At 37.6% G+C, this 26,454-nt stretch overlaps 1 protein-coding gene across 4 annotated transcripts in view; it reads left to right on the top strand.

Annotated features, from left to right (window-relative positions):
- Nucleotides 1-26,454, top strand: part of LAMA2 (laminin subunit alpha 2) — a 609,036-nt gene that overhangs the window by 543,990 nt on the left and 38,592 nt on the right. For 3 of the 4 annotated variants that reach the window (XM_042939791.1, XM_042939792.1, XM_042939794.1), the window contains 7 exons: nt 5,135-5,297; nt 5,976-6,120; nt 13,689-13,827; nt 16,392-16,403; nt 19,174-19,294; nt 21,714-21,890; nt 25,722-25,870. In XM_042939791.1, the coding sequence (XP_042795725.1) occupies nt 5,135-5,297; nt 5,976-6,120; nt 13,689-13,827; nt 16,392-16,403; nt 19,174-19,294; nt 21,714-21,890; nt 25,722-25,870 (906 nt within the window). The remainder of the gene's footprint in view (nt 1-5,134; nt 5,298-5,975; nt 6,121-13,688; nt 13,828-16,391; nt 16,404-19,173; nt 19,295-21,713; nt 21,891-25,721; nt 25,871-26,454) is intronic. The other variant, XM_042939793.1, reaches the window with a different exon arrangement.

The following is a 26,454-nucleotide window of genomic DNA, read 5'->3' on the forward strand; positions in this document are numbered from 1 at the left end:
GCTGTCATCATCATTTCTTTTTTCTTAAAGAGAGCTTTCCCTGAACTTGTTAAGCTTCAGGCTTCACAGAGCTTGGACACACTCTACTTATGTTTACAACAAAATGGAGAACCCTGGTACAAATTGATCTCCTACAGGATTTTCCAAATAACACATAGGGTCCTATAAGTGTTTCGAGTGGAAACCCATTGGACTTGAAGTATCTGCTTAAGTGGAGAAGGATAAGAAGGGGCCAAGACAGGATAGGAGAAAGTGCCATAATACACATCACCAATTACAACATAGAGGTTAGGGTGTAGGAATTTATTTATTTATTTACTTATTTACTTATTTATTTTAATGCCTATTTATTTATTTTAATGTTTATTTATTATTTTTGAGAGACAGAGAGGAAAAGAGAGAGAGAAAGAGACAAGGAGGGAGAAAGAATCCCAAGCAGGCTCCATGCTGTCAGCACAGAGCCTGATGTAGGTCTCGATCCCACAAACCCATGAGATCGTGACCTGAGCCGAAATCAAGAGTAGGACCTCAAATGACTGAGCCACCCAAGTGCCCCAGAGTGTAGGAATTTTAAAATTTTAGCAAGCATACAAAAGCATGTATAGAGAATAGATATTCTTATATATACCTGAATAGAGGATATAAAACAATGAGCTAGAAATGGAGGATTTCTCAGCATAAATGACTTAGAGCCCAACAATCAAGTGAGCCTGTTAAAACTATAACATTTAAGTTAAATACCTAGAAGCTTAATACACACACATAGCAGCTCAACATCACTAGGTGCTAAGTAGTTCATACTTTTAATTTCCAATTGGAAGGGAACATGCACATTGCCAGGACCCAGATTCCCCATCAGTATAGCAGACTACCATTTTCATCTTAACATCATGGACTTGTCAATGCAGAACTGAGGGTAGTTTAAAAGCCTAACCATTCATAGTTTAAAGTGGCTGGGTGAATAATCTTCAACAAAATCTCACATGGAATGTTTTCTGTAAAATGTTGTTAATACAACAAAGACAGTGAGGCTCACATTAACATTCCTCTACTCACAAATTAACACCAACTTTTCCCTAAACATTTTTTTGGTAAATTTGTAAAAAGGATTCTCAAAAGCCTATCATCAACAATTGTCCATTCAATGCAGTACATATAATGTATTAAGATTATAACATGCATTTAGAAATTCTGCAAAGATCTTGTGCCTTTAGTATATAAAATATTATATTAATTTATATGATTATAATAGTGTGTTAGACTTCTTCATGGAGGAGGTAACATTTGAGGTGGGCCTTGCCCTGGAGTAAGAGTCCAAAGGAGGAGCTGGCAGATAGTAGGTAAAGAGCATTCTAGTTCCAGGGACCAGGGACAGCAAAGGCTGGAAAGCCAGAGTGTTCTCAGGAAGGGACAAGTAGGGGCGCCTGGGTGGCTCAGTCAGTTGAGCATCCGACTTCGGCTCAGGTCATGATCTCATGATCTGTGAGTTCGAGCCCCGCGTCGGGCTCTGTGCTGACAGCTCAGAGCCTGGAGCCTGCTTCAGATTCTGTGTCTCCCTCTCTCTCTGACCCTCCCCCATTCACGCTGTCTCTCCCTGTCTCAAAAATAAAATAAACGTTAAAAAAAAATTTTTTTTAATAAAAATAAAAAAAAAAGGAAGGGACAAGTAAACTCTGTTCTGCTTTACAAGTGTGAATTTACTCAGGCAAGATTGGCAAGTGGGAGAATGATATCAGTAAGGTGTGGAAGTCATATAAGTTTTGGACAGAGTTCTTTCCAGGGCCACCTGGGTGGCTCAGAGTCCGACTCTTGGTTTTGGCTCAGGTCATGATCTCACAGTGTGTGATTTCGACCCCTGCGTCAGGCTTCGTGCTGACAGTGCAGAGCCTGCGTGGCATTCTCTCTCTTTTCCTCTCTCTCTGCCCTCCTCCCCTGCTTGTGCTCTCTCTCTCTCTCAAAAGAATAAATAAACTTTAAAACGAAAAGTTCTTCCCAGCATGTAAAAGTTTTGCACGACTGAGCAAAGGCAGCTGAATGTTAAGTCTACCCATGAACTTGCCCTTGGTTTGGCCAAGCACTCTGTCTTGGAAGTTCTCCCCCTCCAGCATTGTGCCTTTTTGCCCCCTCTGTCACTCAGCACCGTCCACCCTTCCTTACGTCCCTACTTGCCATCAAATGACTTTCACCTATTCCTTTTAAGGTATAGTTTTATATTTACTGCAATAATTCTTCATTTTAAATATTATAACATAGCTTTTTGAACTAGGCTAATATTTTGATCAATACTGTTATTTTTGTGAGCACTCTGATTATAAAGTTGCATAAGTTTTGAGTGACCCTGCACCAACCCTATTTTTCTGTAAGTCTTGGTATTTGTAGGAATAATTTTTATAGAACTCCCAGTGCCTGGTAGTGTTTTATTTTCAAGAGAACACATATATTTTAACATAAATACCAATCATTCCAGATTTAGACCAGAAACGATTATATGTGGGAGATGTAAAAGCTGAGGCTGTGAGACATAGACTGAGAACATTTTATAGATCTTAGAATGTCCATTTTAGGAATGCTCATTTATTTAGTAGTCAGTAAAAGGATATAATTGTTATGCTTTAGAAAGAATTATCAAAAAGAAAAGAAAAGAGAAAAGAAAAGAAAGAGTCTACCAGGACTATTAAAAAAAAAGTATCTTATTTTTCTTAAACTTCTAAAAATCACATTAAAATTAAAACAGAAAAAAAACTGTTACAAATATAATATATTTAACTGAATATTGAAACAATGATGAAATGTTAATGTCCTAAACCCCAATATACTTGTAGTTTTATAGTTAACAAGTTACATGTGGAAGAGTGTGTCTGTTCCAAATAGAAAAAAATAATTAGTCCTTAATAAATGACCAGACATCAAAGTTCAAAAGAGAAACAAAAGGCAAGTTAAGAAGCTTAACCTATGTTAATTATAAGAAAAAAATAGTTACTTTTCCTGGTAAATATTCAAAATGAGTAAGAACACTCCAGTATAAAGTTAGTTGTTGAAGTATTATAGACTACACCTGGAAGGATTCGTTTTTTCCCCCATCTCAAAGTCACCCATCTAAAGCCAGGCTTACCTGGGTTTGGCCAATAAGTTCAGGGCTGATCTACATCTGTAGGTTTAAAGGTTCTCAGCACAAAACCCTCCCCTGCAGAGTTGCCTTTTACTTGAATAGGGGAATCTTCTAAAGGAATGGAGTAGTAATAGGCCTTAGAAATCATTCACTGATCTAACCCTTTTATCTCAAGGTGACACCTGAAGGGTTAGGGGACTTGTAGCAGGTCCTCACATCAGATTCAAAGGTACCTGCCATTTACTTTCCTATTTTTTTAATTAATATTGAAGGAATTAATAGATTAAGGACATAAGGGTATGAGAGTATAAATATCCCAGAGTTCTTAAACAGCAACAAAAAAAATGTGATATATTTTTTATCCTAATACTTGTTCTGTGTAGTGAGGCTTTATGTTTTTGTTTATTTGTTTAAATTATAAGTGCCAGGGCATTGGCTCAAAGCGTCCAGAAAACTGTCAACAGTGACCCCCTCCCCCCACCGCCAACACTTTTCAGACTGTCAATGGTAGCATGGCAGCTTTAATGCAAAACCCTAGGCTTCAAGAACTCAAGGAACTTCTCCTTACTAGATTCTACACAACAGTCTCTTATCTCTAATGCAGTGCTCCAGAAATTAGCAGGCTTGTTGTAATGATGAAGAAAGACCCAATCACAGCCAATTTATTCACTACCAATTATACTGTTTATTAATAGACTAATTTAGCTCCTCATACTTTTAGTTAACACTTTGCTGGAGTATTGAAAAGCATCTTTTAAGTTTACATTAGGAAAAAAAATGTATGACATCATCTGATCTTACTCTAAATTAGATATAACTTAAAATTACAAAAGCCAGACCATGCAAGACACAGTAAAGACTCTTCCCTTCTTTTTTGTCTTCATTTTTATTTCTCTGTGGTCCAGGAACAGACAGAAAGCCAACTACAACTAAACTATGTAACAGTTCTTCTTTCACAAGCCAATTAATGTTTGTACACTGCTGGTTTTATCATTAGCCAAGATTTCGTGCAAATAATATTCTAGACTCTGGTTATTTTACAATGACATTGCTATAATATCTCTCAATATCTCCCCTCTATCCTCAAGTTAATACAGCACTCCAATTTCAGAGATTCAAGCAGATGCTAATATGCCAATATTTAAAGTTTTAAAAAATCTCCACAATTTGAGACTTAATCTGTAACAACACCATTAGGTTGATCGATAGATGATAAATAACTTTGCATTTGAAAAAGAAATGATTCTAAGTGTCATATTTACAAGGATTATCTTAGATATTTCTTAATGATTCGACCAATATTGATATAATATATATTCTCTGTGAGGCAATTTGCTATACTAAAATCTCTTTCATTGCACATATGAGATTCTACTATGAGCTGTGTCATACTAGGTGCCGAGTTTGTGACTGACATAAAGCCTGGCCCATTATCTCTAGCTGGTCTCATATGGCTTGCATTCTAGTGAAGAACACAGAAAAACACACACTGAAATAGATAGAGGCATCCCTTATTGTCTGAATCTAATTTGTCCCAGAAAAACCTATTGGAGAGCAATAATTGAGAGAGTAGAGACATTTATTCCATTATGTTTTGTTTTTCTTATAACTGTAAGTTTGTATTTCTGACCACCTTCACCCATTGCGCCCAACCCCCCCCATTATGTTATGTATATGAGATATGTAATAACACATTCTCAGTCTATCCAAAACCCCACCTGTTCACACCACTAAGATACACTTAAATGCCACCATAACTTTCCACCAAGTATTTCAGTAAAACATAAAGCATTTAAAACATCAATAACTTATTTATTGAACACCAGATAAAGTCCAGGTAAGAGGTGATTGCTACTTGGTCTAGAATGGTGGCAGTAGAGGTGGAGAGAAATAGAAGGATTGAAGATTTATTTGGGATGGTTTCTGTCCTGGAACAGCTCACAATTGAGTCTCAGAAGACAATTTGATGTATTGAATACTGATGGGTGAAACAGATATTGATTCATGTGAAATGTCTCTCTTCAGTCCTCAGGTAGAAGATAGTGAAGGGACTATTCAGTTTGATGGAGAAGGGTACGCATTGGTCAGCCGCCCCATTCGTTGGTACCCCAACATCTCAACTGTCATGTTCAAGTTCAGAACATTTTCTTCAAGTGCTCTCCTGATGTACCTTGCCACACGAGACCTGGTAAAGACATGCACAGCTGATTTTCCATGATTGATCATTTGTTTGCCTCTTTCCATAGGATTCCAATACAATTATCAGTTATTGTTAAATTATCAATTATTATTCAAAGAATTCAGGGGTGGCTGTGTGACAGCCAAGAGTGGGTGATGCAGATAGAACTTATATATTTTCATTGATAAATTCAATTACAGATGCAATATAATTATTACTTATTTTCAATATAGTTCCCTATATAATCCTTTAAGAGAAGCACCCAGTAAAGATTCCTGCAGTATGGAATCATGCAGCAGCAAAACTACTGCTTTAGTCTTCTAAACACCTAAGCTGAAAGGTGGTACTAAATGTCCTCCTTGTTTTTCTAAGTCAATATCTCTTAGTAAATTCTTCCAGGGAACATATCTTTTAGTTGGCTTAATATGTTTTCATAGGAACCTCCTTTATTCTTCTGTCATAAAAGGATATGCCCTAGTAATTGGTTGTGACCATTGACACCATGATATCACACCCACCAACATTCACAAAATACTAGTACCAATTCTGTTTCTAAAACGGATGTCACTTACCGATCAACACATTTAGCGACTTAGCCATAAGGCCCTATTATAAATCCCACAAAGAAAGTGAATACTCATGTTTCGCTGCGTATCTAATCACTGATGTATTTTTACTTCATCATAGAAAGATTTCATGAGTGTAGAACTCACCGATGGGCATATAAAAGTCAGCTATGATCTGGGTTCAGGAATGGCTTCCGTTGTCAGCAATCAAAACCATAATGATGGGAAATGGAAATCCTTCACCCTGTCAAGAATTCAGAAACAAGGTGAGTTTCTATGGTAATAATGCACTGTGAGCCTTAATCATGCTATCCAACGTTCCCATGTATCTAATCATGAGGAAGACCCTGTCTGTAATTTTAGGTACTCACAAATTCTGTGAAAATTGGATACACTCATCTCTTTGGCTTAGATGATAGGTGACTTGGGTTACACATGACTGATTGAAGAGGCAAATGGTTCTCTGTCATTTTCTTTGAACATTGAAAGCTTAATTTGAAAACATCAAACTATCTTACAACTTGTAAAATTATATCCTGTAGTAGGTTTGAAAAGGTTGTGTGCTTGTCTTTCCTTCTTATTTTACCAAGATGTTTCCTTTAGAGCGACTCACATGTGCAATTTGTAGGGGTGGTCGCACAGTTACCAGTTCTTTGCTTTTTAAAAAGGCCAAATATTTGTATGTGTGCAAGTAAATAATCAAATAACAATAATGTAACCTCTTTATAGTTCAGGAACTCTTTCAACATTTTTTTCATTTGCTGATTTGAGCGGGTATTTAGTTCTGGTGTTAGAGAAAGGGAAACATAGGCTCAAACTTACATGTGGTCAGAGACGTATACATGTAAGATCTCATAAGCAAGATAGAAATCCAAGTCTCTTAGGTCTTAGTGTGCTGCTACTATTATTTAAGTATAATTCCCCTCACTCTGTGTACTATAGCATTACCAATATCTGCAAATGGAACTTTGATACTTCTGTTTATAAAATTAAACCTAATTAGTTTTCATTGTGCCAATGTGATATGTCATGAGAATTTCGGTTTAACTTTGCACCATTCTTCATTCCTGTGTTTAACAAATATCTGGCAAGCACACACCGCATAAGAACTGCATAAGTATTGCATAAGAACTGAGTGAGGTCTGTCACAAGTCCTTGCCTTCAAGGAACTTGCACTCTAACGGGGGAGATAGGCAAGTAAATCAATGGTGAGAAAAGCTAATTGCTGTGTCAAAATAGGTATAGTAGATGGAGGCGCCTGGGTGGCTCAGTCGGCTAAGCGTCCAGCTCTTGATTTTGGCCGAGGTCATGATCTCAAGGTTCATGATTTCAACCTGGGAGTCAGGCTCCGCGCTGACAGTGAGGAGCCTGCTTGTATTCTTTCTCTTTCTCTGTGCCTCTCCGACTTGCATGTTCTCTCTCGCTCTCTCAAAAATAAATAAATGAACTTAAAAAAAAAAAAAAAGTATAGTAGGCTAGGAATCTCAGGAGAGAGATGTTTAAGTCACACAGAGAGGTTGGCGAATGCCCTGAGGCACGAGCAGGAGTTGAGAACTTCACTGGATGGACAGCACCTTTGGACACTTCAGAGAGGTGAATGTTGTGTGAGAGCCTAGAGGCCTCAGAGAGCATCATACATCATCAGACATCAGTTTCCAGTTGCTCTTCCTTGTAATATGGAGGTCTGGAGAAACTCCTCAGTTGGAACAAAACCTGGTTTGTGCTTATATAAGTTGGAGTACTGCCGTATACATTGTTCCAGCATAAAAGAGGCACAGTGCACATTTGCATGGGGGAGGCTCTGCATAATACTTAAGAAGAGTGTTTTACTCTGTTTGACCCAACATTTCCCAAACTTCTACGATCACTAAAATCTTTCCATTTATGCAAGACTAGCATTCTGCTGAACACGATTTGGGAAAGGCTTTAGTTAATGTCGAGGAGCAAGAATTTCCCATCCCTTTCTGGGTCCTTCTAGCTGGACCTAAGAATCAAATTGACATGAGACAGATTAACAGGACAAAATCCGATTTGATGGTGTACATGCAGGGAATCCACACACACATGGAAATTCCAAAGACAGGCAAAATGATGTATACGTGTCATTGTGAACTGAGAAGAAGGTAGGGGTCTGGGACTTCAAAGGGAAGAATGCAATTTACAGGAAGATAAAAAGAAAGGGTGGGGGAGGGGGTAAATGTTTCATGAATAAATGTTTGTTGAGCCACTCAGAAACAATGGCACACAGAAGACTTTGATCAGACAGGCCTTGCTAGGTTCCTCTCTCTGTCAACTACACCTAGTTCACAGTGCAATGTCATTATCTGTGGTGATAGTGCTCTTCTGGGAGCAGGTCCTCTATCTAAATTCTTCTAAGCAGTTGTGGGGGAGGAAAAGGGCTTTTCCTGAATCAACCGGGTTTTGGTTGCTTTTTTCCTACAAGTATTGATTTAAATCCCAGCTAGATAACATACAGTACAATATTAGTTTCAGGTATAGAACTTAGTCATCACTTACATCCAATACCTGGATGTGAGTACTTGTGCTTATCACAAGTACCTTCCTTAATACCCATCATATATTTAACCCATTCCCCAACCTGCCTCCCTTCCAGTAACCCTCAGTTCTCTACAGTTAAGAGTCTGTTTTATGGTTTATCTTTTTTCCCCTTTGTTCCTTTGTTTCTTAAATTCCACATATGAATGAAATCATATGGTATTTGTCTTTCTCATACGGTATTTGACTTATTTCACTTCGCATAATACACTCTAGCTCCATCCACATCACTGCAAATGGTTTTGATTGTTTGTTTAAAAAAAATTTAAATGTGTTTATTTTTGAGAGAGGGAGAGAGAGAGTGTGTGTGCACCAGCATAGGAGGGGCAGAGAGAAAGAGGCAAAGAGAGAAAGCCAAGCAGGCTCTGTGCTGACAGCACAAAGCCTGACATGGGGCTTACTCCCACGAACTATGAGATCATTCCCTAAGTCAAACTCAAGATTCAGACATTTAACCAACTGAGCCACCCAGGAGCCCTGGTTTTGATTGCTTTTTAGCTCACACTAGTCTTCATATATAAGTGGCTCATCTTGGAGTAGCCTGAACTTGGCCACTATAGTTACTACAAGTAAATCCATAGCCTAACAGGATGTATGTTGCCAAAAAATTTATGAAATGAGGCTAGAGAGATAACAGATCCAGTTCATAAAAGGCCTTATGAATTTCAACTTTATCGTAAAAGCTGTAGGGAACTACTAAGAGTTTTAATCTAAAATGTGACACCATCAGATTTGTGCTTTAGTAAAGTTCCCACGGAAAACTTTAAAGGGTAGATATCTGACAGTTTCAGGGGCTGCTGCAGTCCGCAGTAAACCAGGTGAACAGTGAGGAGAACGAAAGCATAAGAATGGAGAGGAAAGAGTAGAAATGAAAGATGTCAAGCATTTTAAAATCAAGGAGCTTTATTTATGATATACTCAACATGGAGGCTAAATATTTTAAAAAGGGACATCAAGAATAATTCCTTCCTTTTTCTTAAACAACAAAACATATTTTAGTGCCATGTACCAAGCTATTGGATCCAAAAAAAAAAAAAAAAAAAAAAGAATAGGTTTTCTAGAAAAGATGCTGGGTTCTATTTTGGACATATTGTATGAAAGGTACTCTTAATATCTTGAGCAGCCTAGGGAAGCTGTGTAATTGGCAGGCAATCAGTTATGTGTACCTGAGGTTTCGCAGAGCTCTAGGAGAGATGGGCAGCTTGGAGTCATTATCATGTCATTAATAGTTGTAGCTGAATAGAGATGAGAAAAACCACGCAGCCATTTCTAGAGTGAGAGGATCCAAAGCCCTGAAGCACACAGCAGTGTCGAAGGGGTATAATAAAGGCAGACTCCACAAAGGAGGCTGTAAAGAAATAATCCGAGAAAGGAGAAATAAGGAAGAGAAATTTTCAGAAGATCAAACTTAAGGCAGAGTGACCAATTAGGTTCAATAGTAGTCCAGGCAGGAGATGTATGATGACTTGAAATAAGAGCTACAGTGGAATTTGACACTAGAGAAATGCAAAATAAATCCACAGTGTGATACCATCGTATAGTTATTAGAATGCCTACAGTTACAAAGACTGAACATACCCAGGGCTGGCAAGAATGGAGAGTAACTGGAGCTCCTATACCCTGCTGAAGAGGATGGAAAATGGGCAGCCGCATTGGTAACTGGGTTGGCATTTTCTTATTAGGTTAAATATATACCTACTATATGAACCAGCCATTCCACTCCTAAGTATCCACGCAAGACGCATGAAGCATATCTCCATACACAGACCTTTACCAGAATGTCCATAGCGTCTTTCTTTGTGAGCCTCAAAAAACAGAACACTAAATCAGCTGTTAACAGGTTAATAGATATACAAATTGTTACATAGCCCACACAATGGAATACTATTTAGCAATAAAAATAGTGAGCTAGTAATCTGCACACAAAATGGATGGATATCAAAATAAATATTGCTAGTGAAAGAAGGCATACATAAAAAAAGTTATGTCAAATATATAGAAAACACAAATGAACCTATAGTCTCAGAAAACAGAGGCTACATGAGAATTAGGTTGGGTAGGGAGGCACAGGAAGGAAGGATAACAAAGAGGCATAAGGAAACTTTTGGGGTGATGGATATGTTCACTTTTTTTGTTTTTAGTGTGGTGATGGTTTCCCAGATGTATACATGTGTAAAAACCTGTAAAATGTACACTTCAAACATAAGCAACTTCTATTGTGTCAATTATAGTTTGGTAAAACTTTAAAAAAAAATAAGGTAGATATTAGAGTTATTTAGGAGATGAAATTAGCAGGGCTCTTGGTTGATTAGATGTGGAATAGCAAGGAGACAGTCAGCATGAGTCTCTAATTTAGGAGATTGGGTGGGGGTCATAGTGCCACCAAATAAATAATAAGGATTTTTGGGTAAAAAGATAATCATTTTGATTTGGAATGTGTTTAGTTTGAAGTACCGAGAAGATATACAGATGATTATGTCTCATCTGTTGAATGTGGATTTCTAGGCAAAATCAGGTCCAGACATATATATTTTTGAGTTGTCAACGTAAAGTAAGTAGATATAAACTGGAGGTTCCCTGGATAACTAAAACCCAAGAAGCGGCCAGATGGAGATGCATTAGGGAACATAACACTTCAGAAATATTCAAAGAAATAATCCCAAAGAAGGAAATCACGAATGAGGTTGGAAAGGTACAAGAACCTGGAGAAAGGTTGTCTGTCACTAGGAAAGCCAAAAGAGGCAATTTCCTAGAAGGAAGGAAATGTTAACATCAAAAACTGCATAGATGTGGATTAAGATAAGGACCAAAAGACCCTACTGAGTTTGGATGCAGGGAGGTCCCTGCAGATCTGAGAACAACTGAAATCCAAGGAGTAGTGGGATCAGAATTGAAATAAGCCTTCAGCAACGTGGGTCATCCCTCCTTTTCAGTGACTAGATTAGTTGTTTATATGAATTATTCTCAACTAGTTTATAAATGCACCCTCCCTTGAAATTGAAACACACTCTTTCAGGTGGCATTCCCCACCTGGCCTTGACAGTCACTTAGTAGAACCACAGTCACCACTAGAAGTGTGTCATATCCCTGAAGTACACTGATATAAACACAAGATTGAGAACAATCATTTAGATTTCAACCTAAGAGAGAGAAGAAAGGAATAGCCAAAGTAACAATTCATTTGCCACAACTCAGCATTGATTATAAAATACTTGCTAAGCCCCTACTCTTTGTCTCGTATTTAATAAAACCCTTATTTCCCTGCTTACCCATAAATGATGTCTGGACTCATCAACTCTGAAATTTTATGTTAATAGCTATTCTGTAAGGGAAAGAAATAGGGCAGGACATGAAAGCAAGTGTTAGCATTTCATAGCAGAACCCACTTCGTTGCTATCACTCATGAAGGAGAGAGTAAAGCTCTTCCTTTAACTCAGTAAAAATATGCCGCCCTATGCCTCTCTGCTGGAGTTAACACTTGGGCCAGTGAGTTTCAATTCAATGTCTTTCTGCTCTTTAATCAGTTTTTCTTAGAATGGTTTCTAAAAATGCATATATTCATTCAGGGATACGGAGGAAAACTACCGCCAGTCAGTGGCTTGCCTGTGATAGAGAGGGAGAATTTCATTTTCACAGACACCATTAAAATATGCACCCGATCTGTGGAAAGAGGCTATTTTCATGTTCCAGTCAACAGCTCCATATGAAAACTTCTTTGCTGATCTGGATAAAAAGGAATGTGCATGAAAAAGTCTTGAAAATGGTTTTATAATTTTTTTTTATTTTAGCCACCAGTCTGATCAAAAAGTTATATGTGTATAAAATTAATATGGTATGTGAAAGTAATTCAGTTTTTATATTTTGACTTGCTGAATATTTTTAATAGGACAGTTACTCAGTCGGTGTTTTTTATTGTCTGTTTATTTTGAAAAAACTCTGCTTTAAGGATTTGAGGTATTAATAGGTTTGGTATTTCTTTTGATCATGTTTTAAATTTTATTTATATATTTTGAGAGAGAGAGAGAAAGAGAGAGGGAGAGAGAGAATCCCAAGTAGGCTCTGTACAGGGCTTGAACTCTCAAACCCTGAAACCATGACCTGAGCCAAAGCCGAGAGTCGGAGACCCAACTGACTGAGCCACCTAGGTATCCCTGTCATTATTTTTTTTTTAATTTTTTTTAACATTTATTTATTTTTGAGACAGTGAGAGACAGAGCATGAACGGGGGAGGGTCAGAGAGAAAGGGAGACACAGAATCGGAAGCAGGCTCCAGGCTCTGAGCCGTCAGCCCAGAGCCCGACGCGGGGCTCGAACTCACGGACTGTGAGATCGTGACCTGAGCTGAAGTCGGACGCTTAACCGACTGAGCCACCAGGCGCCCCTCCCTGTCATTATTTAATAGGGCAATTATGTTTGTTTTTATTGAAGATACTTCCTTTTGGAATGAAAGGGCTACAGATTACAATGGAATTTTAGAGTTTGATATTTTTCTTTGTTTTTCAAAAAAGTACTATTCTAAAAGTTATGAGTTAAGGGAAAATAATAATGTTCCATGGTCAAATAAATTTGAGAAATACTTCTTGCTCAGTGTCCCCCAATTGGAGCATTACATTGAACATTAGTATGTCAGAAGATCTGGGCAGTCATAAAATTAAAATATATGTTTAATTTGCTTAACCCAATGTTTGTCATATTTATTTGAGCCAGGAACATCCAGGAAACTAGCGTTCCCAAGAATAAACATTTAGAAATGCCCTTATAATCCACTGGTTTAAATAGCCATTTTCAGACCCTTGCTAATTCAGATCCAATATCAGGCGAAGATTTAGAGGCTGAATCTTTCATGTTAATGAACTGATGCCTCAGTATGCATCAAGGGTCCAAAATATATGAAGCAGTTAAAGGCTAGGCCTAAGCAAATATTATGGTGAGAAAGCACATAATTCAGAAAGAGCCTAGCCTCCTCGTCAGAATGAAGGGGAGAAAATCAATGAGATAAGGGGTTCCCATCTGCTTTCTGAACAAAACAGACTAAACAGAGAAGTCCCTCTCTTCTTTCCTTTGTCAGGCTATTATTTTTAAGCCCTCTTTGTGGATAGTTTAATACTTTATTTTATTGATGTCATTGCTTCTGCGATTATTCAATAGATATACGTGGTCCAAATGCTTGGGAAAGTCAATGTTAATTTGAGAATTAAAGTAAATTTATCCTGAAGTAACAGTGATAATACAGACATGGTTCGTCTCGCTCAAGTAAGACTTTCTCTCTCCTTTACAGCCAACATATCAATTGTAGATATAGATACTAACCAGGAGGAGAACCTAGCAACTTTATCTTCTGGAAACAACTTTGGTCTTGACTTGAAAGCAGATGACAAAATATATTTTGGTGGTCTGCCAACACTGAGAAACTTGAGGTAATGTAGTGTATATTTAGAGCTAAGGATTAAGTTTTAATTAAATGGCCACCCTGCTCACTGGAGTTCTGCAGTTTAATTACAACAGGAATGTCGCATAACCTTTAGTTGCAGAAAGGCTTAATTAAAAAAAAAAAAAAATCATGTTACATGTTAGAACAACACCAGGATTTAGACGCCCAAGGATTAATTGGATATCTTTGTTGAAGAGATGGATGGAAATCACTATTTCCCTCATATTCACCTGATGAAAAGAATTGTAAAAGTAATTAAAGGTGGAAACTAGAGTTGAATGTGCGTCTTGTAATTGCTCTTCTCCTCGCACATTCACTGCAGATCATGGCACACTGACATTGCTTAGTGTTCTAAAAATCAGTCAGTGTTCCAGAATACTGTGAGTATAACCTATTTTGTTGCTAAGCATTAGCATACTAATGCTATGTTGGAGCTTTCCCATATGTCTAATGCTAAAGCTGTATTAGTTATTCTTGTGTCCCTGCCAACATTTTTTTTAATTTCACACATGTTTTTTAGATAGCAGGATGGAGAGATATAATTAACTCATAGTTTAGTTCAAAAAATAAACTCAAGAAACTAAAAAAATCTCAGGAAATATTTCATGTGTATTTAATTAATTTACTGCTTGTTATAAAACATCTCATAAGAAAAAAGAGTTATAAAGCACTTGGTGCTCAATAAATGTTAATTGAGTTTAATTAGAACGGAATGAATTGACTTGGTTAAACCGTAAGAACTTACTATAAATACAGACTACCTCGTTTTTAATTTTTGTTTTGTTTAGTTGGCTTGTTAGTTTTTAATGGTTATAAAAGTCCTATCGCGGTGTTTCTTCTCTTATTTTTTTTAAAGTTTATTTATTTTGGGGAGAGACAGAGACGGTGTGAGTGAGGGAGAAGTGGAGAGAAAGGGAGCGAGAGAGAGAGAGAGAGAGAGAATCCCAAGCAGGCTCTGCACTGACAGTGTGGTGGCTTGAACTCGTGAACCATGAGATCATGACCTGAGCCAAAACCAGGAGTCAGACACTGAACCGACTGAGCCACCCAGGCACCCCTTGGTGTGTCTTCTCTTAAAAGACGCATTATGATTGGAGGGATTCTCAGAATAACTGAGAAATATGGTAGTCACTTGTTTTTGAATTTCCCAAACGAGCGGTGCAATTTCAATCTTGTTTTATGATAGCTAGCATACAGACTGAGTTTTACTCTTCTCCCTGTACCTATATTCATGGACCAAGCAACTAAATACCAGCCTTTCAAGAGTATAAGTTGGTAAGCTTCATGGGGCTTCATTCTGCATTCATCCACATTACGATATACTTGTGTTAAGCATGTACACTTACAGTGTCTGGTCAGAAAAACTCATTGCAGATCAAATGCGTTTGGACTGTGACATGGTCATTACTCAAATATCTGTTATTGTCAAGTGTTCGCTGAGAATCTACTATGCGCCAGGCACTGTATAAATGCAGATCCGACAGTTGCTTCAGTCTAAGATTTATTTTGCAAGATCATTAACTAAATTCCCTATGAGTGAATTAAATATAGCCAAAATAAGGCTATCAAGATGTAGCTTTATGTATTCTAGGGATGACTTGGTTTTAATTACCATAAAGTGATTTTAGGAATTACCTATAAAGGTATATTTGTTAGCTATATTGAGATAGGTTTATACATTCGTTTTCAGACTGCATATTTAATAAATCTGTGTCACTAAAATGTTTTTACTTGCTCAGTACAGCATTTTATAATTATGGTATTTCTATGGTAAGGTACATTATCCCCATACAATCTTTAGACATATATGTGTGAGTAAGCAAGGAGCTTTGCATTCTTAGTTTGCTGTTACTTTGCCCACAGACAGGATCTTAATATGGTAAAGTTCAAAAGATGAGGTAAACATAAATTATTTTTACATATATTAAGTTCAAGCTCATCAAGAGGCAATATTTATCAACAACTCATGAATACTACAGCATAGCAATGTTTGCGCATAACAGATTAAAATTAGTATTTTAAATTTGTATTTCAAAATAAACGTTAAAAAAAATTGAAAAAAAGAAAAAGAAAAAGGGGTGCCTGGGTGGCTCAGTTGGTTAAGCATCTGACTTCGATCCAGGTCATGATCTCACAGTTTGTGAGTTCGAGCCCCACATCGAGCTCTGTGCTGATGGCTCAGAGTGTGGAGCCTGCTTCGGATTCTGTCTGCCTCTCTCTCTTCCCCTCCCCCACTCATGCTCTGTCTCTCTCCCTCAAAAATAAACGTTAAAAAAAAATTTTTGAAAAAACATTTGTACTTCAAAATAAACATTTCCCATAGAATAGTGTGGAAAGAAAATGGTCATCTTTGGATTCGAATTTCACAGGGGTCAAGGGCATATGTCTGTTTCCTGTTCTGTTGGTTTTTCACATTCCCTTCTTTTTAAGATTGCCATGTGATACTTTTTAAAAAGACTTATGATTAAAGTGTATTGTTTTACTAAATGAAAATGCAATTGCAAGTAAATTGTGTTTGTTTGTTTTTTTTTTCTCTTCCCTTTGACCTAGTATGAAAGCAAGGTAAAACTTAAATTATGCATGCCTTCTTCAAGTGCATGGGTTGGGTAAATGTGGCTTCTTAGACACAGCAGTGGTGCAGAAGCAGAACAATACCTATGCAGCTTAATTCGTAGTACATTTCATGAGCAAGTAATACATTCTTAGAGTTCTCGTGCTGCCCTTTACTTACTGAGATGCTGCTGCTCACCCACCGTGAATCGGGCTGCAATTTCACTTATTTCACCAGCTATGAGGACAGATTTGCTCTGCTTCCTTTCTGAACTGCCCACGCACAGTGCCCCCTGGTGCACATACGCAGGAGCACACATGCAAAGGTCAGCTGGTCAGGTTGATGGGCACGATGTAGCTCTGGGGACAGAGCAGAGCAGTCTGTTGTGTTGAACCCTGGACTCCCATCTGTCAAGTACCATGCTGTCTGCTGAACAATCAGCCTGTGCTCCCAAATGCTCACCACTGCCTCGCTGCTTTTTGCAAGCCTGCAAATATGCAAATGTTTACAGGGCCCTTGCACCTCTTTGCAAAGCTGTTTATTTATTGTCATGTTTATTTAGAATTAGCCATGAAGCCAGATAAAAGGAATCTCTGGAAATAATATATTTTAAACTAGTATTTGACTTAATGGTGACGAAGTTTGTGGACGGTCCCCATAGTTTCCCAGGAGCATTTTAATTCCTGTTTGCAGAAAGACATTAGCATGAAAGCTATGAGCAGCAGGCCTCCGTAAGTGGCTGATCAAACCCCAGCGATGTGCAGGGCTGGCACACTCTGGCTAGTGCCTGGTGTTTTGATATTTCAGAGCCTAGCTATGCCACATTTCTGGAAAGGAGATAATATGGCCTAACTTAGCCAAGACATTTTTAAAACAAAGTGTAGACTCCTAACACCAGAAACTAGAATGTATAGAAATGAAAGTATATACAAAAAAATTATCCAAGTTGTTTTATCACAATATAGTTATGAGCCTAGTCATGCTTTTTGCTGGGATGGCTAAAAGGCAAAGGCTGTCTTTCAATGGAAATATATAAAACTCTGGAGTGACACTGTGTAGCTTTGTAATGCTGCCTTTGAGGCAAACAGAGGAAAAGAGGCCTGTGGTTACCATTAGGAATCTGATCACATGTGATTGCTTATCCCCCGTGCTTTTCATAGCATTGAGCCTACTAAATCATCGTGTTTTGAAATAGTTCATTGTGTGTCCATGAAACAGTGAACTATATAACTTGTAGAAGAAACTTACTTTATTGATAGGACCTCTGAAAAATTTGTGATAAAGCAGTCATCCTTTAAAAGAAAATATGGAAGCAAATGAACACTGGGAATAAAATTCACCCATTCCCTATTCTTTATAAATAAGAATATAAGCAAGATCCTTACCCTCCAGTTGGACATGTTCTTCATAATAACAAATCGACTGAGCAGAAGGAGGAGACCTTGGGAATAATGGGAAATGACCAAAGAAAATGAAGCAGTTCCAGAGACAGAAAAGACAGAACAAATACGTGGCATGACATAAATCACCTGATACACATGCCAGTGTCTGATTTTCTTTCCCACCTGTTTTTCCGCATGCCCTATGTTTTTTATTGAGGCAAAAAGGGAAACCTGGCATCATGAGACAATGAGAGAATTAATCATTATCCTAATAATATTTTGGTGTTGATTGGGCAGGTTTTACAGATGCTTATTAACACCAAAAAAAAGTGTTATTATTTTTTATCCCAACAGACCTGTATTATTCAATATGGTAGCCATCAGCCACAGTGACTACTTAACTTTAAATTAAATAAAATTAAATAACGTCCAGTTTCTCATTGGCATAAGCTTCATTTCAAGTGCCAATAGCTACATGTGACCAGAAACTACTGATTTGGACAATGCAGAACAGAATATTTCCATCATCACAGAAAGTTCTATTGGACAGTGTTGCTATCGATTAAATAAAGAAGGATCATCACTGACATCCTACTAGCTGCTGTCCATTGAGCACTTCACATGTGCTAGCATGTTGGGTTTTTTCTAAGCAATAATGAATAAAAAGTAAACATGCAAGTGTTATTTGGGTATAGAAGACATTTTCAACCTTAAGGAAGATGGGTTTTGTGCCTTTGGTTGCTTGATTTTGTTATTGCCCCATTATAAAATAAGGACGTTGGGGTCAATCTATAAATCCAATGTTTAAGTATGTTTTTTAGACTATGTAATCCAAAAGAATGTTTCTTAGGCTTTGTTTTAGTTAAAACTTTAAAGAGAAATATAATATTATCTTAATCTTCAGCTGCCCCTTCTCTCCCCCAAAAAATCTCAATGACAAAAAAAATTTTTTTTTTCAAAATAAATGTTTCCCATTTTTTCCCTAAATTTTTCCCCTAAATTTTAACTTTTTTGGCTCATAGTTTTATTACTCTGCCTACTCAATTATCTACTCTTTGGTACAAAAAAGAAAACCATTTTGTTACACATACGAAGCACTTAAGAAATCAGTAATTCCTGTATCGTGAATTTAAGTGCTGTGGGTAAGATTATTTTTAAAAGAGAGGAAGAACTACATAAAGATTCTTTCTGCAGGATGGGGTAACATCCATTTCATCCAACCAGTGGATAATGGAAGCGTGGCTTGCTGGGTACACATGTGCACATATGCACAATTTGAGAAACACGTGCCTGCCCGTGTGTCAGTTCGCGCCATATGGCTCGTGTCCGGTAGTCGCAAACACCATACTGCCATGTCCCTAACGGCGTTGCTTTTGTTTTCCGTGTAACTTTTCAACAGACCAGAAGTAAATTTGAAGAAATATTCGGGCTGCCTCAAAGATATTGAAATTTCGAGAACTCCATATAATATACTCAGTAGCCCTGACTACGTTGGCGTTACCAAAGGATGTTCACTGGAGGTTGGTTTGTTTTTAATGGCTTCCTAAATGCTTTCATATCTGACTAAATTGACTTAGTTTGGGTGCTCTTACGGGGAGCAATCCCTTGTTAATATATTTTAAATTCTTAGCTATACATAAATAACAAAGCAAGATTGCAGCACTTCTACAAATTATCATAATCACATAAATGCAGGAAATGGTGTGATGAAGACCCCAAATTGTGAACCAATTTCCCACATGGATAATACTTCATAACATCTATTTTTAATGTTAACCTCTTTTCTGATTCTCTCTCCTTTTCAAATACTACTTTTCCCTTTCCTCATTTTTGTTAATCTATTTCAGATTTATTTTATCTCCCTGTGTCATATATAGCTTTATTAGCAGCCTTCAATTTTTTTCTGGAATGTACTAGGAATTTACACAAATAACAAGTAATCGTTTATACCATAATCATTAGTGCATAGCATCGTGTCTACAGCTTGAGAGTCAAGCCTGCTTTTCTTTGGAAATGGCACAGACTAGGAACTGTCTACAAAGACCATCTTTGACAGGACTGCAAAGTCCTTTGCTGTTAGGTATCTTCAGGATCTTTTCTTTGTACCCAAAGCTACCCCTAGTTCCATTTACCTAGTCTGCTCTGACTCTTCGATAGGGGCCGATTCATAGGAGAGAGAAATAATAGACCCAGCTCTGCTCTCTTAAAATATCTCTGACCAAGAGTCAACAGTCATTAGGAAATATTAGTAAGAAGTTTATGGGAATCCTGAAAGCAATGAGTTTGTTTCTTAAAAAATGTTAAAAATATCATACTTACAAAATTTTGATTACCTTGATATGACACAACTATTCATTTGACTGCTTTCTCCAACTGAAATTATTTTAAAGCATGGCTATAGAGCTCAGGGAAATCACGGAAGAATAGGAGAAAGGAGAAGTGAATCCATCTGTGAGACCAGAACTTTCGGGGTCTTCATGGTTCATAGTTGGAGGCTCTAGTTTGGAATTGGCCATAGATATCCATTATGAGAAGCTCAGGAATAAGGACTAGGGAAATACAGAATTGAACTCTAAGGATCCATGCTGGCTTCTTTAAGGAAGTTTTACTAAGAGCTTTAATGTTGCAAAGGCTACTCTCATCCACATCCCAAAGATATATACATGAGGATGGGAAACTGTCCAGAAAATTAATAGCCTGTATGTGTGAAAACGATAATTCTATAAAGGCAATTTTCCGTCACCAGGAATTATTTTACAACTGAAATATGAGGCAGAAATGATGTGGATAAATATTGAAAAGTCTGCACAGTAGTTTTATCAGAACTATCCAAAAGTCTATCATTTGAAATTTGGAAACAAAAATAGAGGATATATTTTACAATACTTCTGTCACTTACCTGGGCCTGAAACCCTGTGGGGGAAAATATTCTGTGCTAGAGGATGCCATGATTTTACTCCAGCAAAATCCAGAACTTTGAAAATGACCGTTTTAAGCACTCAAAATGCCCAACAACATGGGTTTGCTTAAATAAATCCTAGCACATTTATACAATGGAACGTCCTTCTGCCATTAAAAGTGATGATGAAGTTTATGTTTCCTGAGAGAGGTATCTCCCACATACATAAATTTAAAAAGGAATTTACAAAGGAATGTGCCTATCAAGATTCAGTGTAAATATAAAAAGGAGGAGAGAGCAAGGTTGTGAATGAATGAATGCATGCATGATGAACACACGAATGAATGAATCAATGAATGATAAACGCGATATGCTTCTGAACAGCTTTGAGAAGGAGTGAGTTTTGCTTTCTCTCTTTTACACTTTGCTACTATCTGAAATGTTACTGCTTTAATTTTATTATTAAGAACAATTACTATTTTCATTTTGAGAAGTAAAGTGGACTACGAAATGTTTGGTGTGCTTATTTTTAAGATTTAGGTTTTACCTGATTTTTTAAATTTTTCTAGAATGTATTTATACATTTGATAGCAGTGGACATCTTACCTTGGACTTATCACTGAGGAAAATGCAGACATAAGCCATGGTCGTACTCATCTATAAAATATAAACAATTAGTTGACAGAGGGTATTTAAGGGATTCTGAGACTGTTTTCAAGAGAGATTTAGCAAGATAGAATTAAACCAAAAGAAAATGTTATCGATCAGTGATAATCATCTGTATTTTAAATCAAAAGTGCTCAAATAAAAGCAGATGCCTGAATTTTTATTTTAACCCAAACTGCTTAGAAAGTTCGGTCATGCCTGGAGATAGTATTTCTTCAGTTGCTCCTAAGTTTTCCATGTAACTCTTGAGTTTCATGCTTCCTGAAACGATGTATTTTATGGTGCCACTGAGTGCTTGAAGGAGAGTGAGATGGAGAAATTAATTTAAATTTTTATTTCTGATGTTTTCTTCTCTTTTTCCCTTTTACCCACAGAACGTTTACACAGTCAGCTTCCCAAAGCCTGGTTTCGTAGAGCTGTCCCCTGTACCGATTGATGTTGGCACAGAAATCAACCTGTCCTTCAGCACCAAGAATGAGTCTGGGATCATTCTCTTGGGAAGTGGAGGGACGCCAGTACAACCTCGTAGGAAACGAAGGCAAACTGGACAGGTACTCTCAGACCCAGTTAACAATGCATTTTCCCTAGTTCTTACATAAAACAGTTATTTTATAAGGAGATGGGTGAGACATTTAGGTTTTGGAATGGTCTTTATTTAATTTTTAATTTATTGAAAAAAAACCTTTTAACATTTATTTTTGAGAGACAGAGAGACAGATCATGAGCATGAGAGCGGCAGAAAGAAAGGAAGACACAGAATCTGAAGCAGGCTTCAGGCTCTGAGCTGTCAGCACAGAGCCTGACACAGGGCTCAAACTCACAAACCATGAGATTGTGACCCGGGCCGAAGTCCGACGCTTAACCGACTGAGCCACCCAGGTGCCCCTATAAATTGTCTTTATACATTTAGATTTGCACTGTTCATTTCTCCTACCATCTTTCTTAGGACAGCTATCTCCATTATGATTTTCCTTGTGGGTCAGTCCTAGGTGCAGTCACACTTGTATTTGCACCTATATTCTGTATGGGTTTAGCATATGAGTATTTAAAGAGAGAAAGCTTAAAATATATTCTAATTACAATCATATTCTCTTGTCTCAAAATCCAATTCCTTATCTGGATATCTGTAGATATCCAGCGAGGATACCTTAAATTCAAATTTAAATTGCTTCTAGGATCAATTTCCCAGTTTGACTAGCCAACATGATGCAGTCTGTTGAGGCCTAACCCACTCCACCCTCTCTGGACACAGAGAAGGCAGGGAATGGACCTGGGATAGGGAATGTTAATAGAGCACAACCAACACAAGCATGGACAGTAGTCTATGCTCAATTTCACTCATGACATGAACATAAAGCCTACATAGTGTCTGCATTATAAGGTGTGAACTTCAATTTTCATAGCCCATAGCCATTTGATTGTTAAAAGCTGTCTCTTAGGCACCATAACTCTTTACTGCCTTCATATTTCTCCGGTACTTTCAATCTAATGTTTTTAAATATATGTATTTTTTCCACATGATCTTGTTTTTCTCAGTGAAAGAGTTCATAGGAATTACCTAGTCTGCCATCGCCAAAGAATGGAATGCTTTACAAATATGTCCTTAAATATGCATGCATTCTTATAAACCAGGTTGTGTTGTTTGTGATTTTATGTTTTTTAAAAAATCATTTAAAATTGGGTAATCAGTAATACGGTGGACCCTTGAACAAAATGGGAGGTAGGGACATTGCTCCCCTCCACACAGTCAAAAATCCACATATAACTCCTGATTCCCCAACAACTTAACCACAAATATCCTACCATTGGCCAGAAGCCTTACCCATAACATAACCATTCGATTAACACATATTGTATATTATATGTATTATATACACTGTATTCTGAAAGTAAGCTAGAGAAAAGAAAATGTTATTAACATCATAAGGAAGAGAAATACATGTATAGTACTGTATTGCATTTATCTTAAAAACTCTGCATATAAGTGGATCCACATAGTTGAAACCCATGTTATCCAAAATACTGTATAATAAATCTTATTCTTCTCCCTAAGAAAAATAAATACCAAACAAAATAAATTCAAAGATGTATAACCATGAGTAACTTCAGTTATCTCAGGAATACAAGAGTATTTTAATATCAGAAAATCTAAAAATTATATAATCATCTCAATAGATGCAGTGAAATCATTTGGTAACATTTAATACCTATTCCTGATTTAAAAAAATAATAATATAGATGAATATTAGAAACTGAAGAGAAATGAAAAAATGCACTACATACTGTATGATGCCTTTTTTATAGATTTCTAATATAAGTAACACTAAACAGGCAACTGGCTGGCTCAGTTGGTAGAGCGTGCAACTCTTGACCTTGGGATTGTCAGTTAGAGCTCCACATTGGATATAGAAATTACTTAAATATAAAATCTTAAAAAAAAAAAAAAGTGGGGCACCTTGGTGGCTCTGTCAGTTAAGCATCCTACTTCGGCTCAGGTCATGGTCTCACAGTTCATGAGTTCGAGCCCCACATCAAGATCTGTGCTGTCAGTGCAGAGCCGGCTTCAGATCCTCTGTCCCCCTCTCTCTTTGCCCCTCGCCTGTCCACACACAACAAAAATAAATAAAATACACATAAAACCACATACTCTTTACAGATATATATGCGAATTTTCAAAGATAAGTTTTAAAAAGCAAGGGAATGATAAACATGAATTCCATGTTGTGGTTACCTCTAAGATAGTGAACCTGGGGGATGGTGTTGGGAGGAAACTCACAGAAGATGCGATCATACTGTTTCTTAAATTGGGTGTAGATTTACAGGTATCCATTTAATTGTACAGTTGTGAACATAGCTTCATTATTTACATCTCTTATGTTGTGAGTAATGTACCAAATAGTCATAATAAAAATATTTTTTAAAGAATATAGAGGGGAAAGAGTGTTATTTTCTCTCGTTTCTTACTGCACATAAGCACTTATATAAATTTCCCCTTAAATTCCTTATCTTTTAATCTTGAAAAATAAAATTATTTTCTTACTATTATGAACGATAAGCTAGTTATAATAAGAGGACCAGATGAAACATTGTGAAGTAGGTTTTTACTAAAGGGTATATCTTTCCCAGGTCATTGTCAGATAATTAAGCACCACCTACTGGCTCCAAATTTCTCCCCTTCAAGACTAAATAAATGGACTTAAATCACCAGCTTTCAGGATAGTTCCTAAAATAGAACATGTGCCCATTAGAACAATTAAAATGAGAACATATTAAGTACTATACTACAAAGTAAAGTGGAAATAATATGTTAACATTTCAACATTTTAATGATAATGAATATTCATTTTTTTAATCTCATCGAAGTGCTATTTGAAAGAGGAGACAATGTTAAATAGTTCACGTCTGTTGTAGAACCAATGCTGATTACACTGACATATTTTATTTTCCAAAGCTAACGTTTTGATGCTATAACGTTTTGATAGGGTTATTTGTGATTCTGTTCTGCTAAAGGAGTTTGAGACATCGAACCGTCATTCACCTGAGAAAATTTTAATTGAGCGAGTGGTTTGCAGTTGCCTCTTTGATGGATGGTGAGCACCTGTCCAGGCCCTCTGGACATGGTGCTTTGGACATACAGCTGCCTAGACGATTTAGTAAATCATCAAAAGCATTATGATAGGTGATTGAAACCCTCTCCACCACCGCAGGTGACTCACAGCGGACCGAGTGATCATGGTGCCCTCATGCTCTACAAGAAAGGGAGCACACGTGGCATCAGCTTTGGGGACAAGGAATGCATTCAAGCTCCCTGGGGTTCATAATCTGATCTCAAAACCACACTGGTTGCTATAGTAACAGTAGCAAGAAGAAAGCAGTCATGTTTGTGGATGAAAAATTGTCTTCCTTCTTTCTAAGTGTGGGAGACAAGTTACGTGTTGATGATAGCAATCTATTCCAGCAGCTCAGAGAACAAATTGCAGTCTAAACACTCAAAATGCCATGAGATTGGGAGTCGGATCTGATTTCCAGAAGCTAGCTGTCCACTTGTGAAGAGGAGGGAGAGGGATTGACACCCTTTGTTTCCTGACGCGTTTTGTGAGTTAGAGACCCGGTGCAAACACAGCTGTTACCTTCAGCATGGCAAATTTGGTTTGCGGAGGGTCCTGTATTCCTACATCCGCTTTCCACATCATCTAACGAGCAAAAGTGACCAATGATTAAAAAGCTTTTGTCAGCCACTTTAAATACTCTAAGAAAATATTGAGCCTTAAATTCTCAGGTAAGATCTCAGAGCCAATGAATCTGCAGATCTGTCAGGGAACCTTTAACGCCGTCGTAGTGGAGACCCCTCTTTAATCTTCAACCACCCCTTGATATTGCAGGCCTATTATGCGATATTCCTGAACAAGGGCCGTCTGGAAGTGCATCTCTCCATGGGGACAAGAACAATGAGGAAAATTGTCGTCAAACCAGAGCCGAGTCTGTTTCACGACGGGAGAGAACATTCCGTTCATGTCGAGAGGACTAAAGGGTAACAGTAGCCCTAGAGAACTTGTAACTAACATAAACTCCTTGGCTCACATTAGTCTCAGACTGGACCTTCGTATGTGTGGTCATACAAAAGCATTGTGAAACTATCAAGTCGCTTAATTTCATCTTCTTTACGTTTCATACTTCGGGAACCTCATTTACCTTGGCCCCTAGGAATTCTCTTAGCATTTTTTATTCTGTGCAGTTCTCCGCTCCAGCTTTGGAAAAACCAAATACATCTTCTGAAGCTATAGATAAGAAAAATCCCTCCCTCCGCACCTCTCAAATATTCTCTTCTCAAATAAGGTATGCGCATAGCGAAACACACAGAACAGCTCAGCCGGAACCAGCAGCCTTTGGCAGCTGCTATTTCATTCAGGTTCCAAAGCAGTTATGGCAGCTGCTTAGAAACCTGTCACAGATCCGGACTGTGCAGCAGCTGCAGGACCTACTGAGAGCTGCTAAGTGCACGCTTCATCCCTGTCCCCGCCCCCCTCCAGGTGCCCAGGGTCCCTGCAGAGTGGCTTCATGAGGGAACAGAGCTGAGGGAGAGAAGGGAGAAGGCTGCTGTCCAGCCATCAGTGC

The sequence above is a fragment of the Panthera leo genome, chromosome B2 (genome assembly GCF_018350215.1).
Source record: "Panthera leo isolate Ple1 chromosome B2, P.leo_Ple1_pat1.1, whole genome shotgun sequence".
Lineage (NCBI taxonomy): Eukaryota > Metazoa > Chordata > Mammalia > Carnivora > Felidae > Panthera > Panthera leo.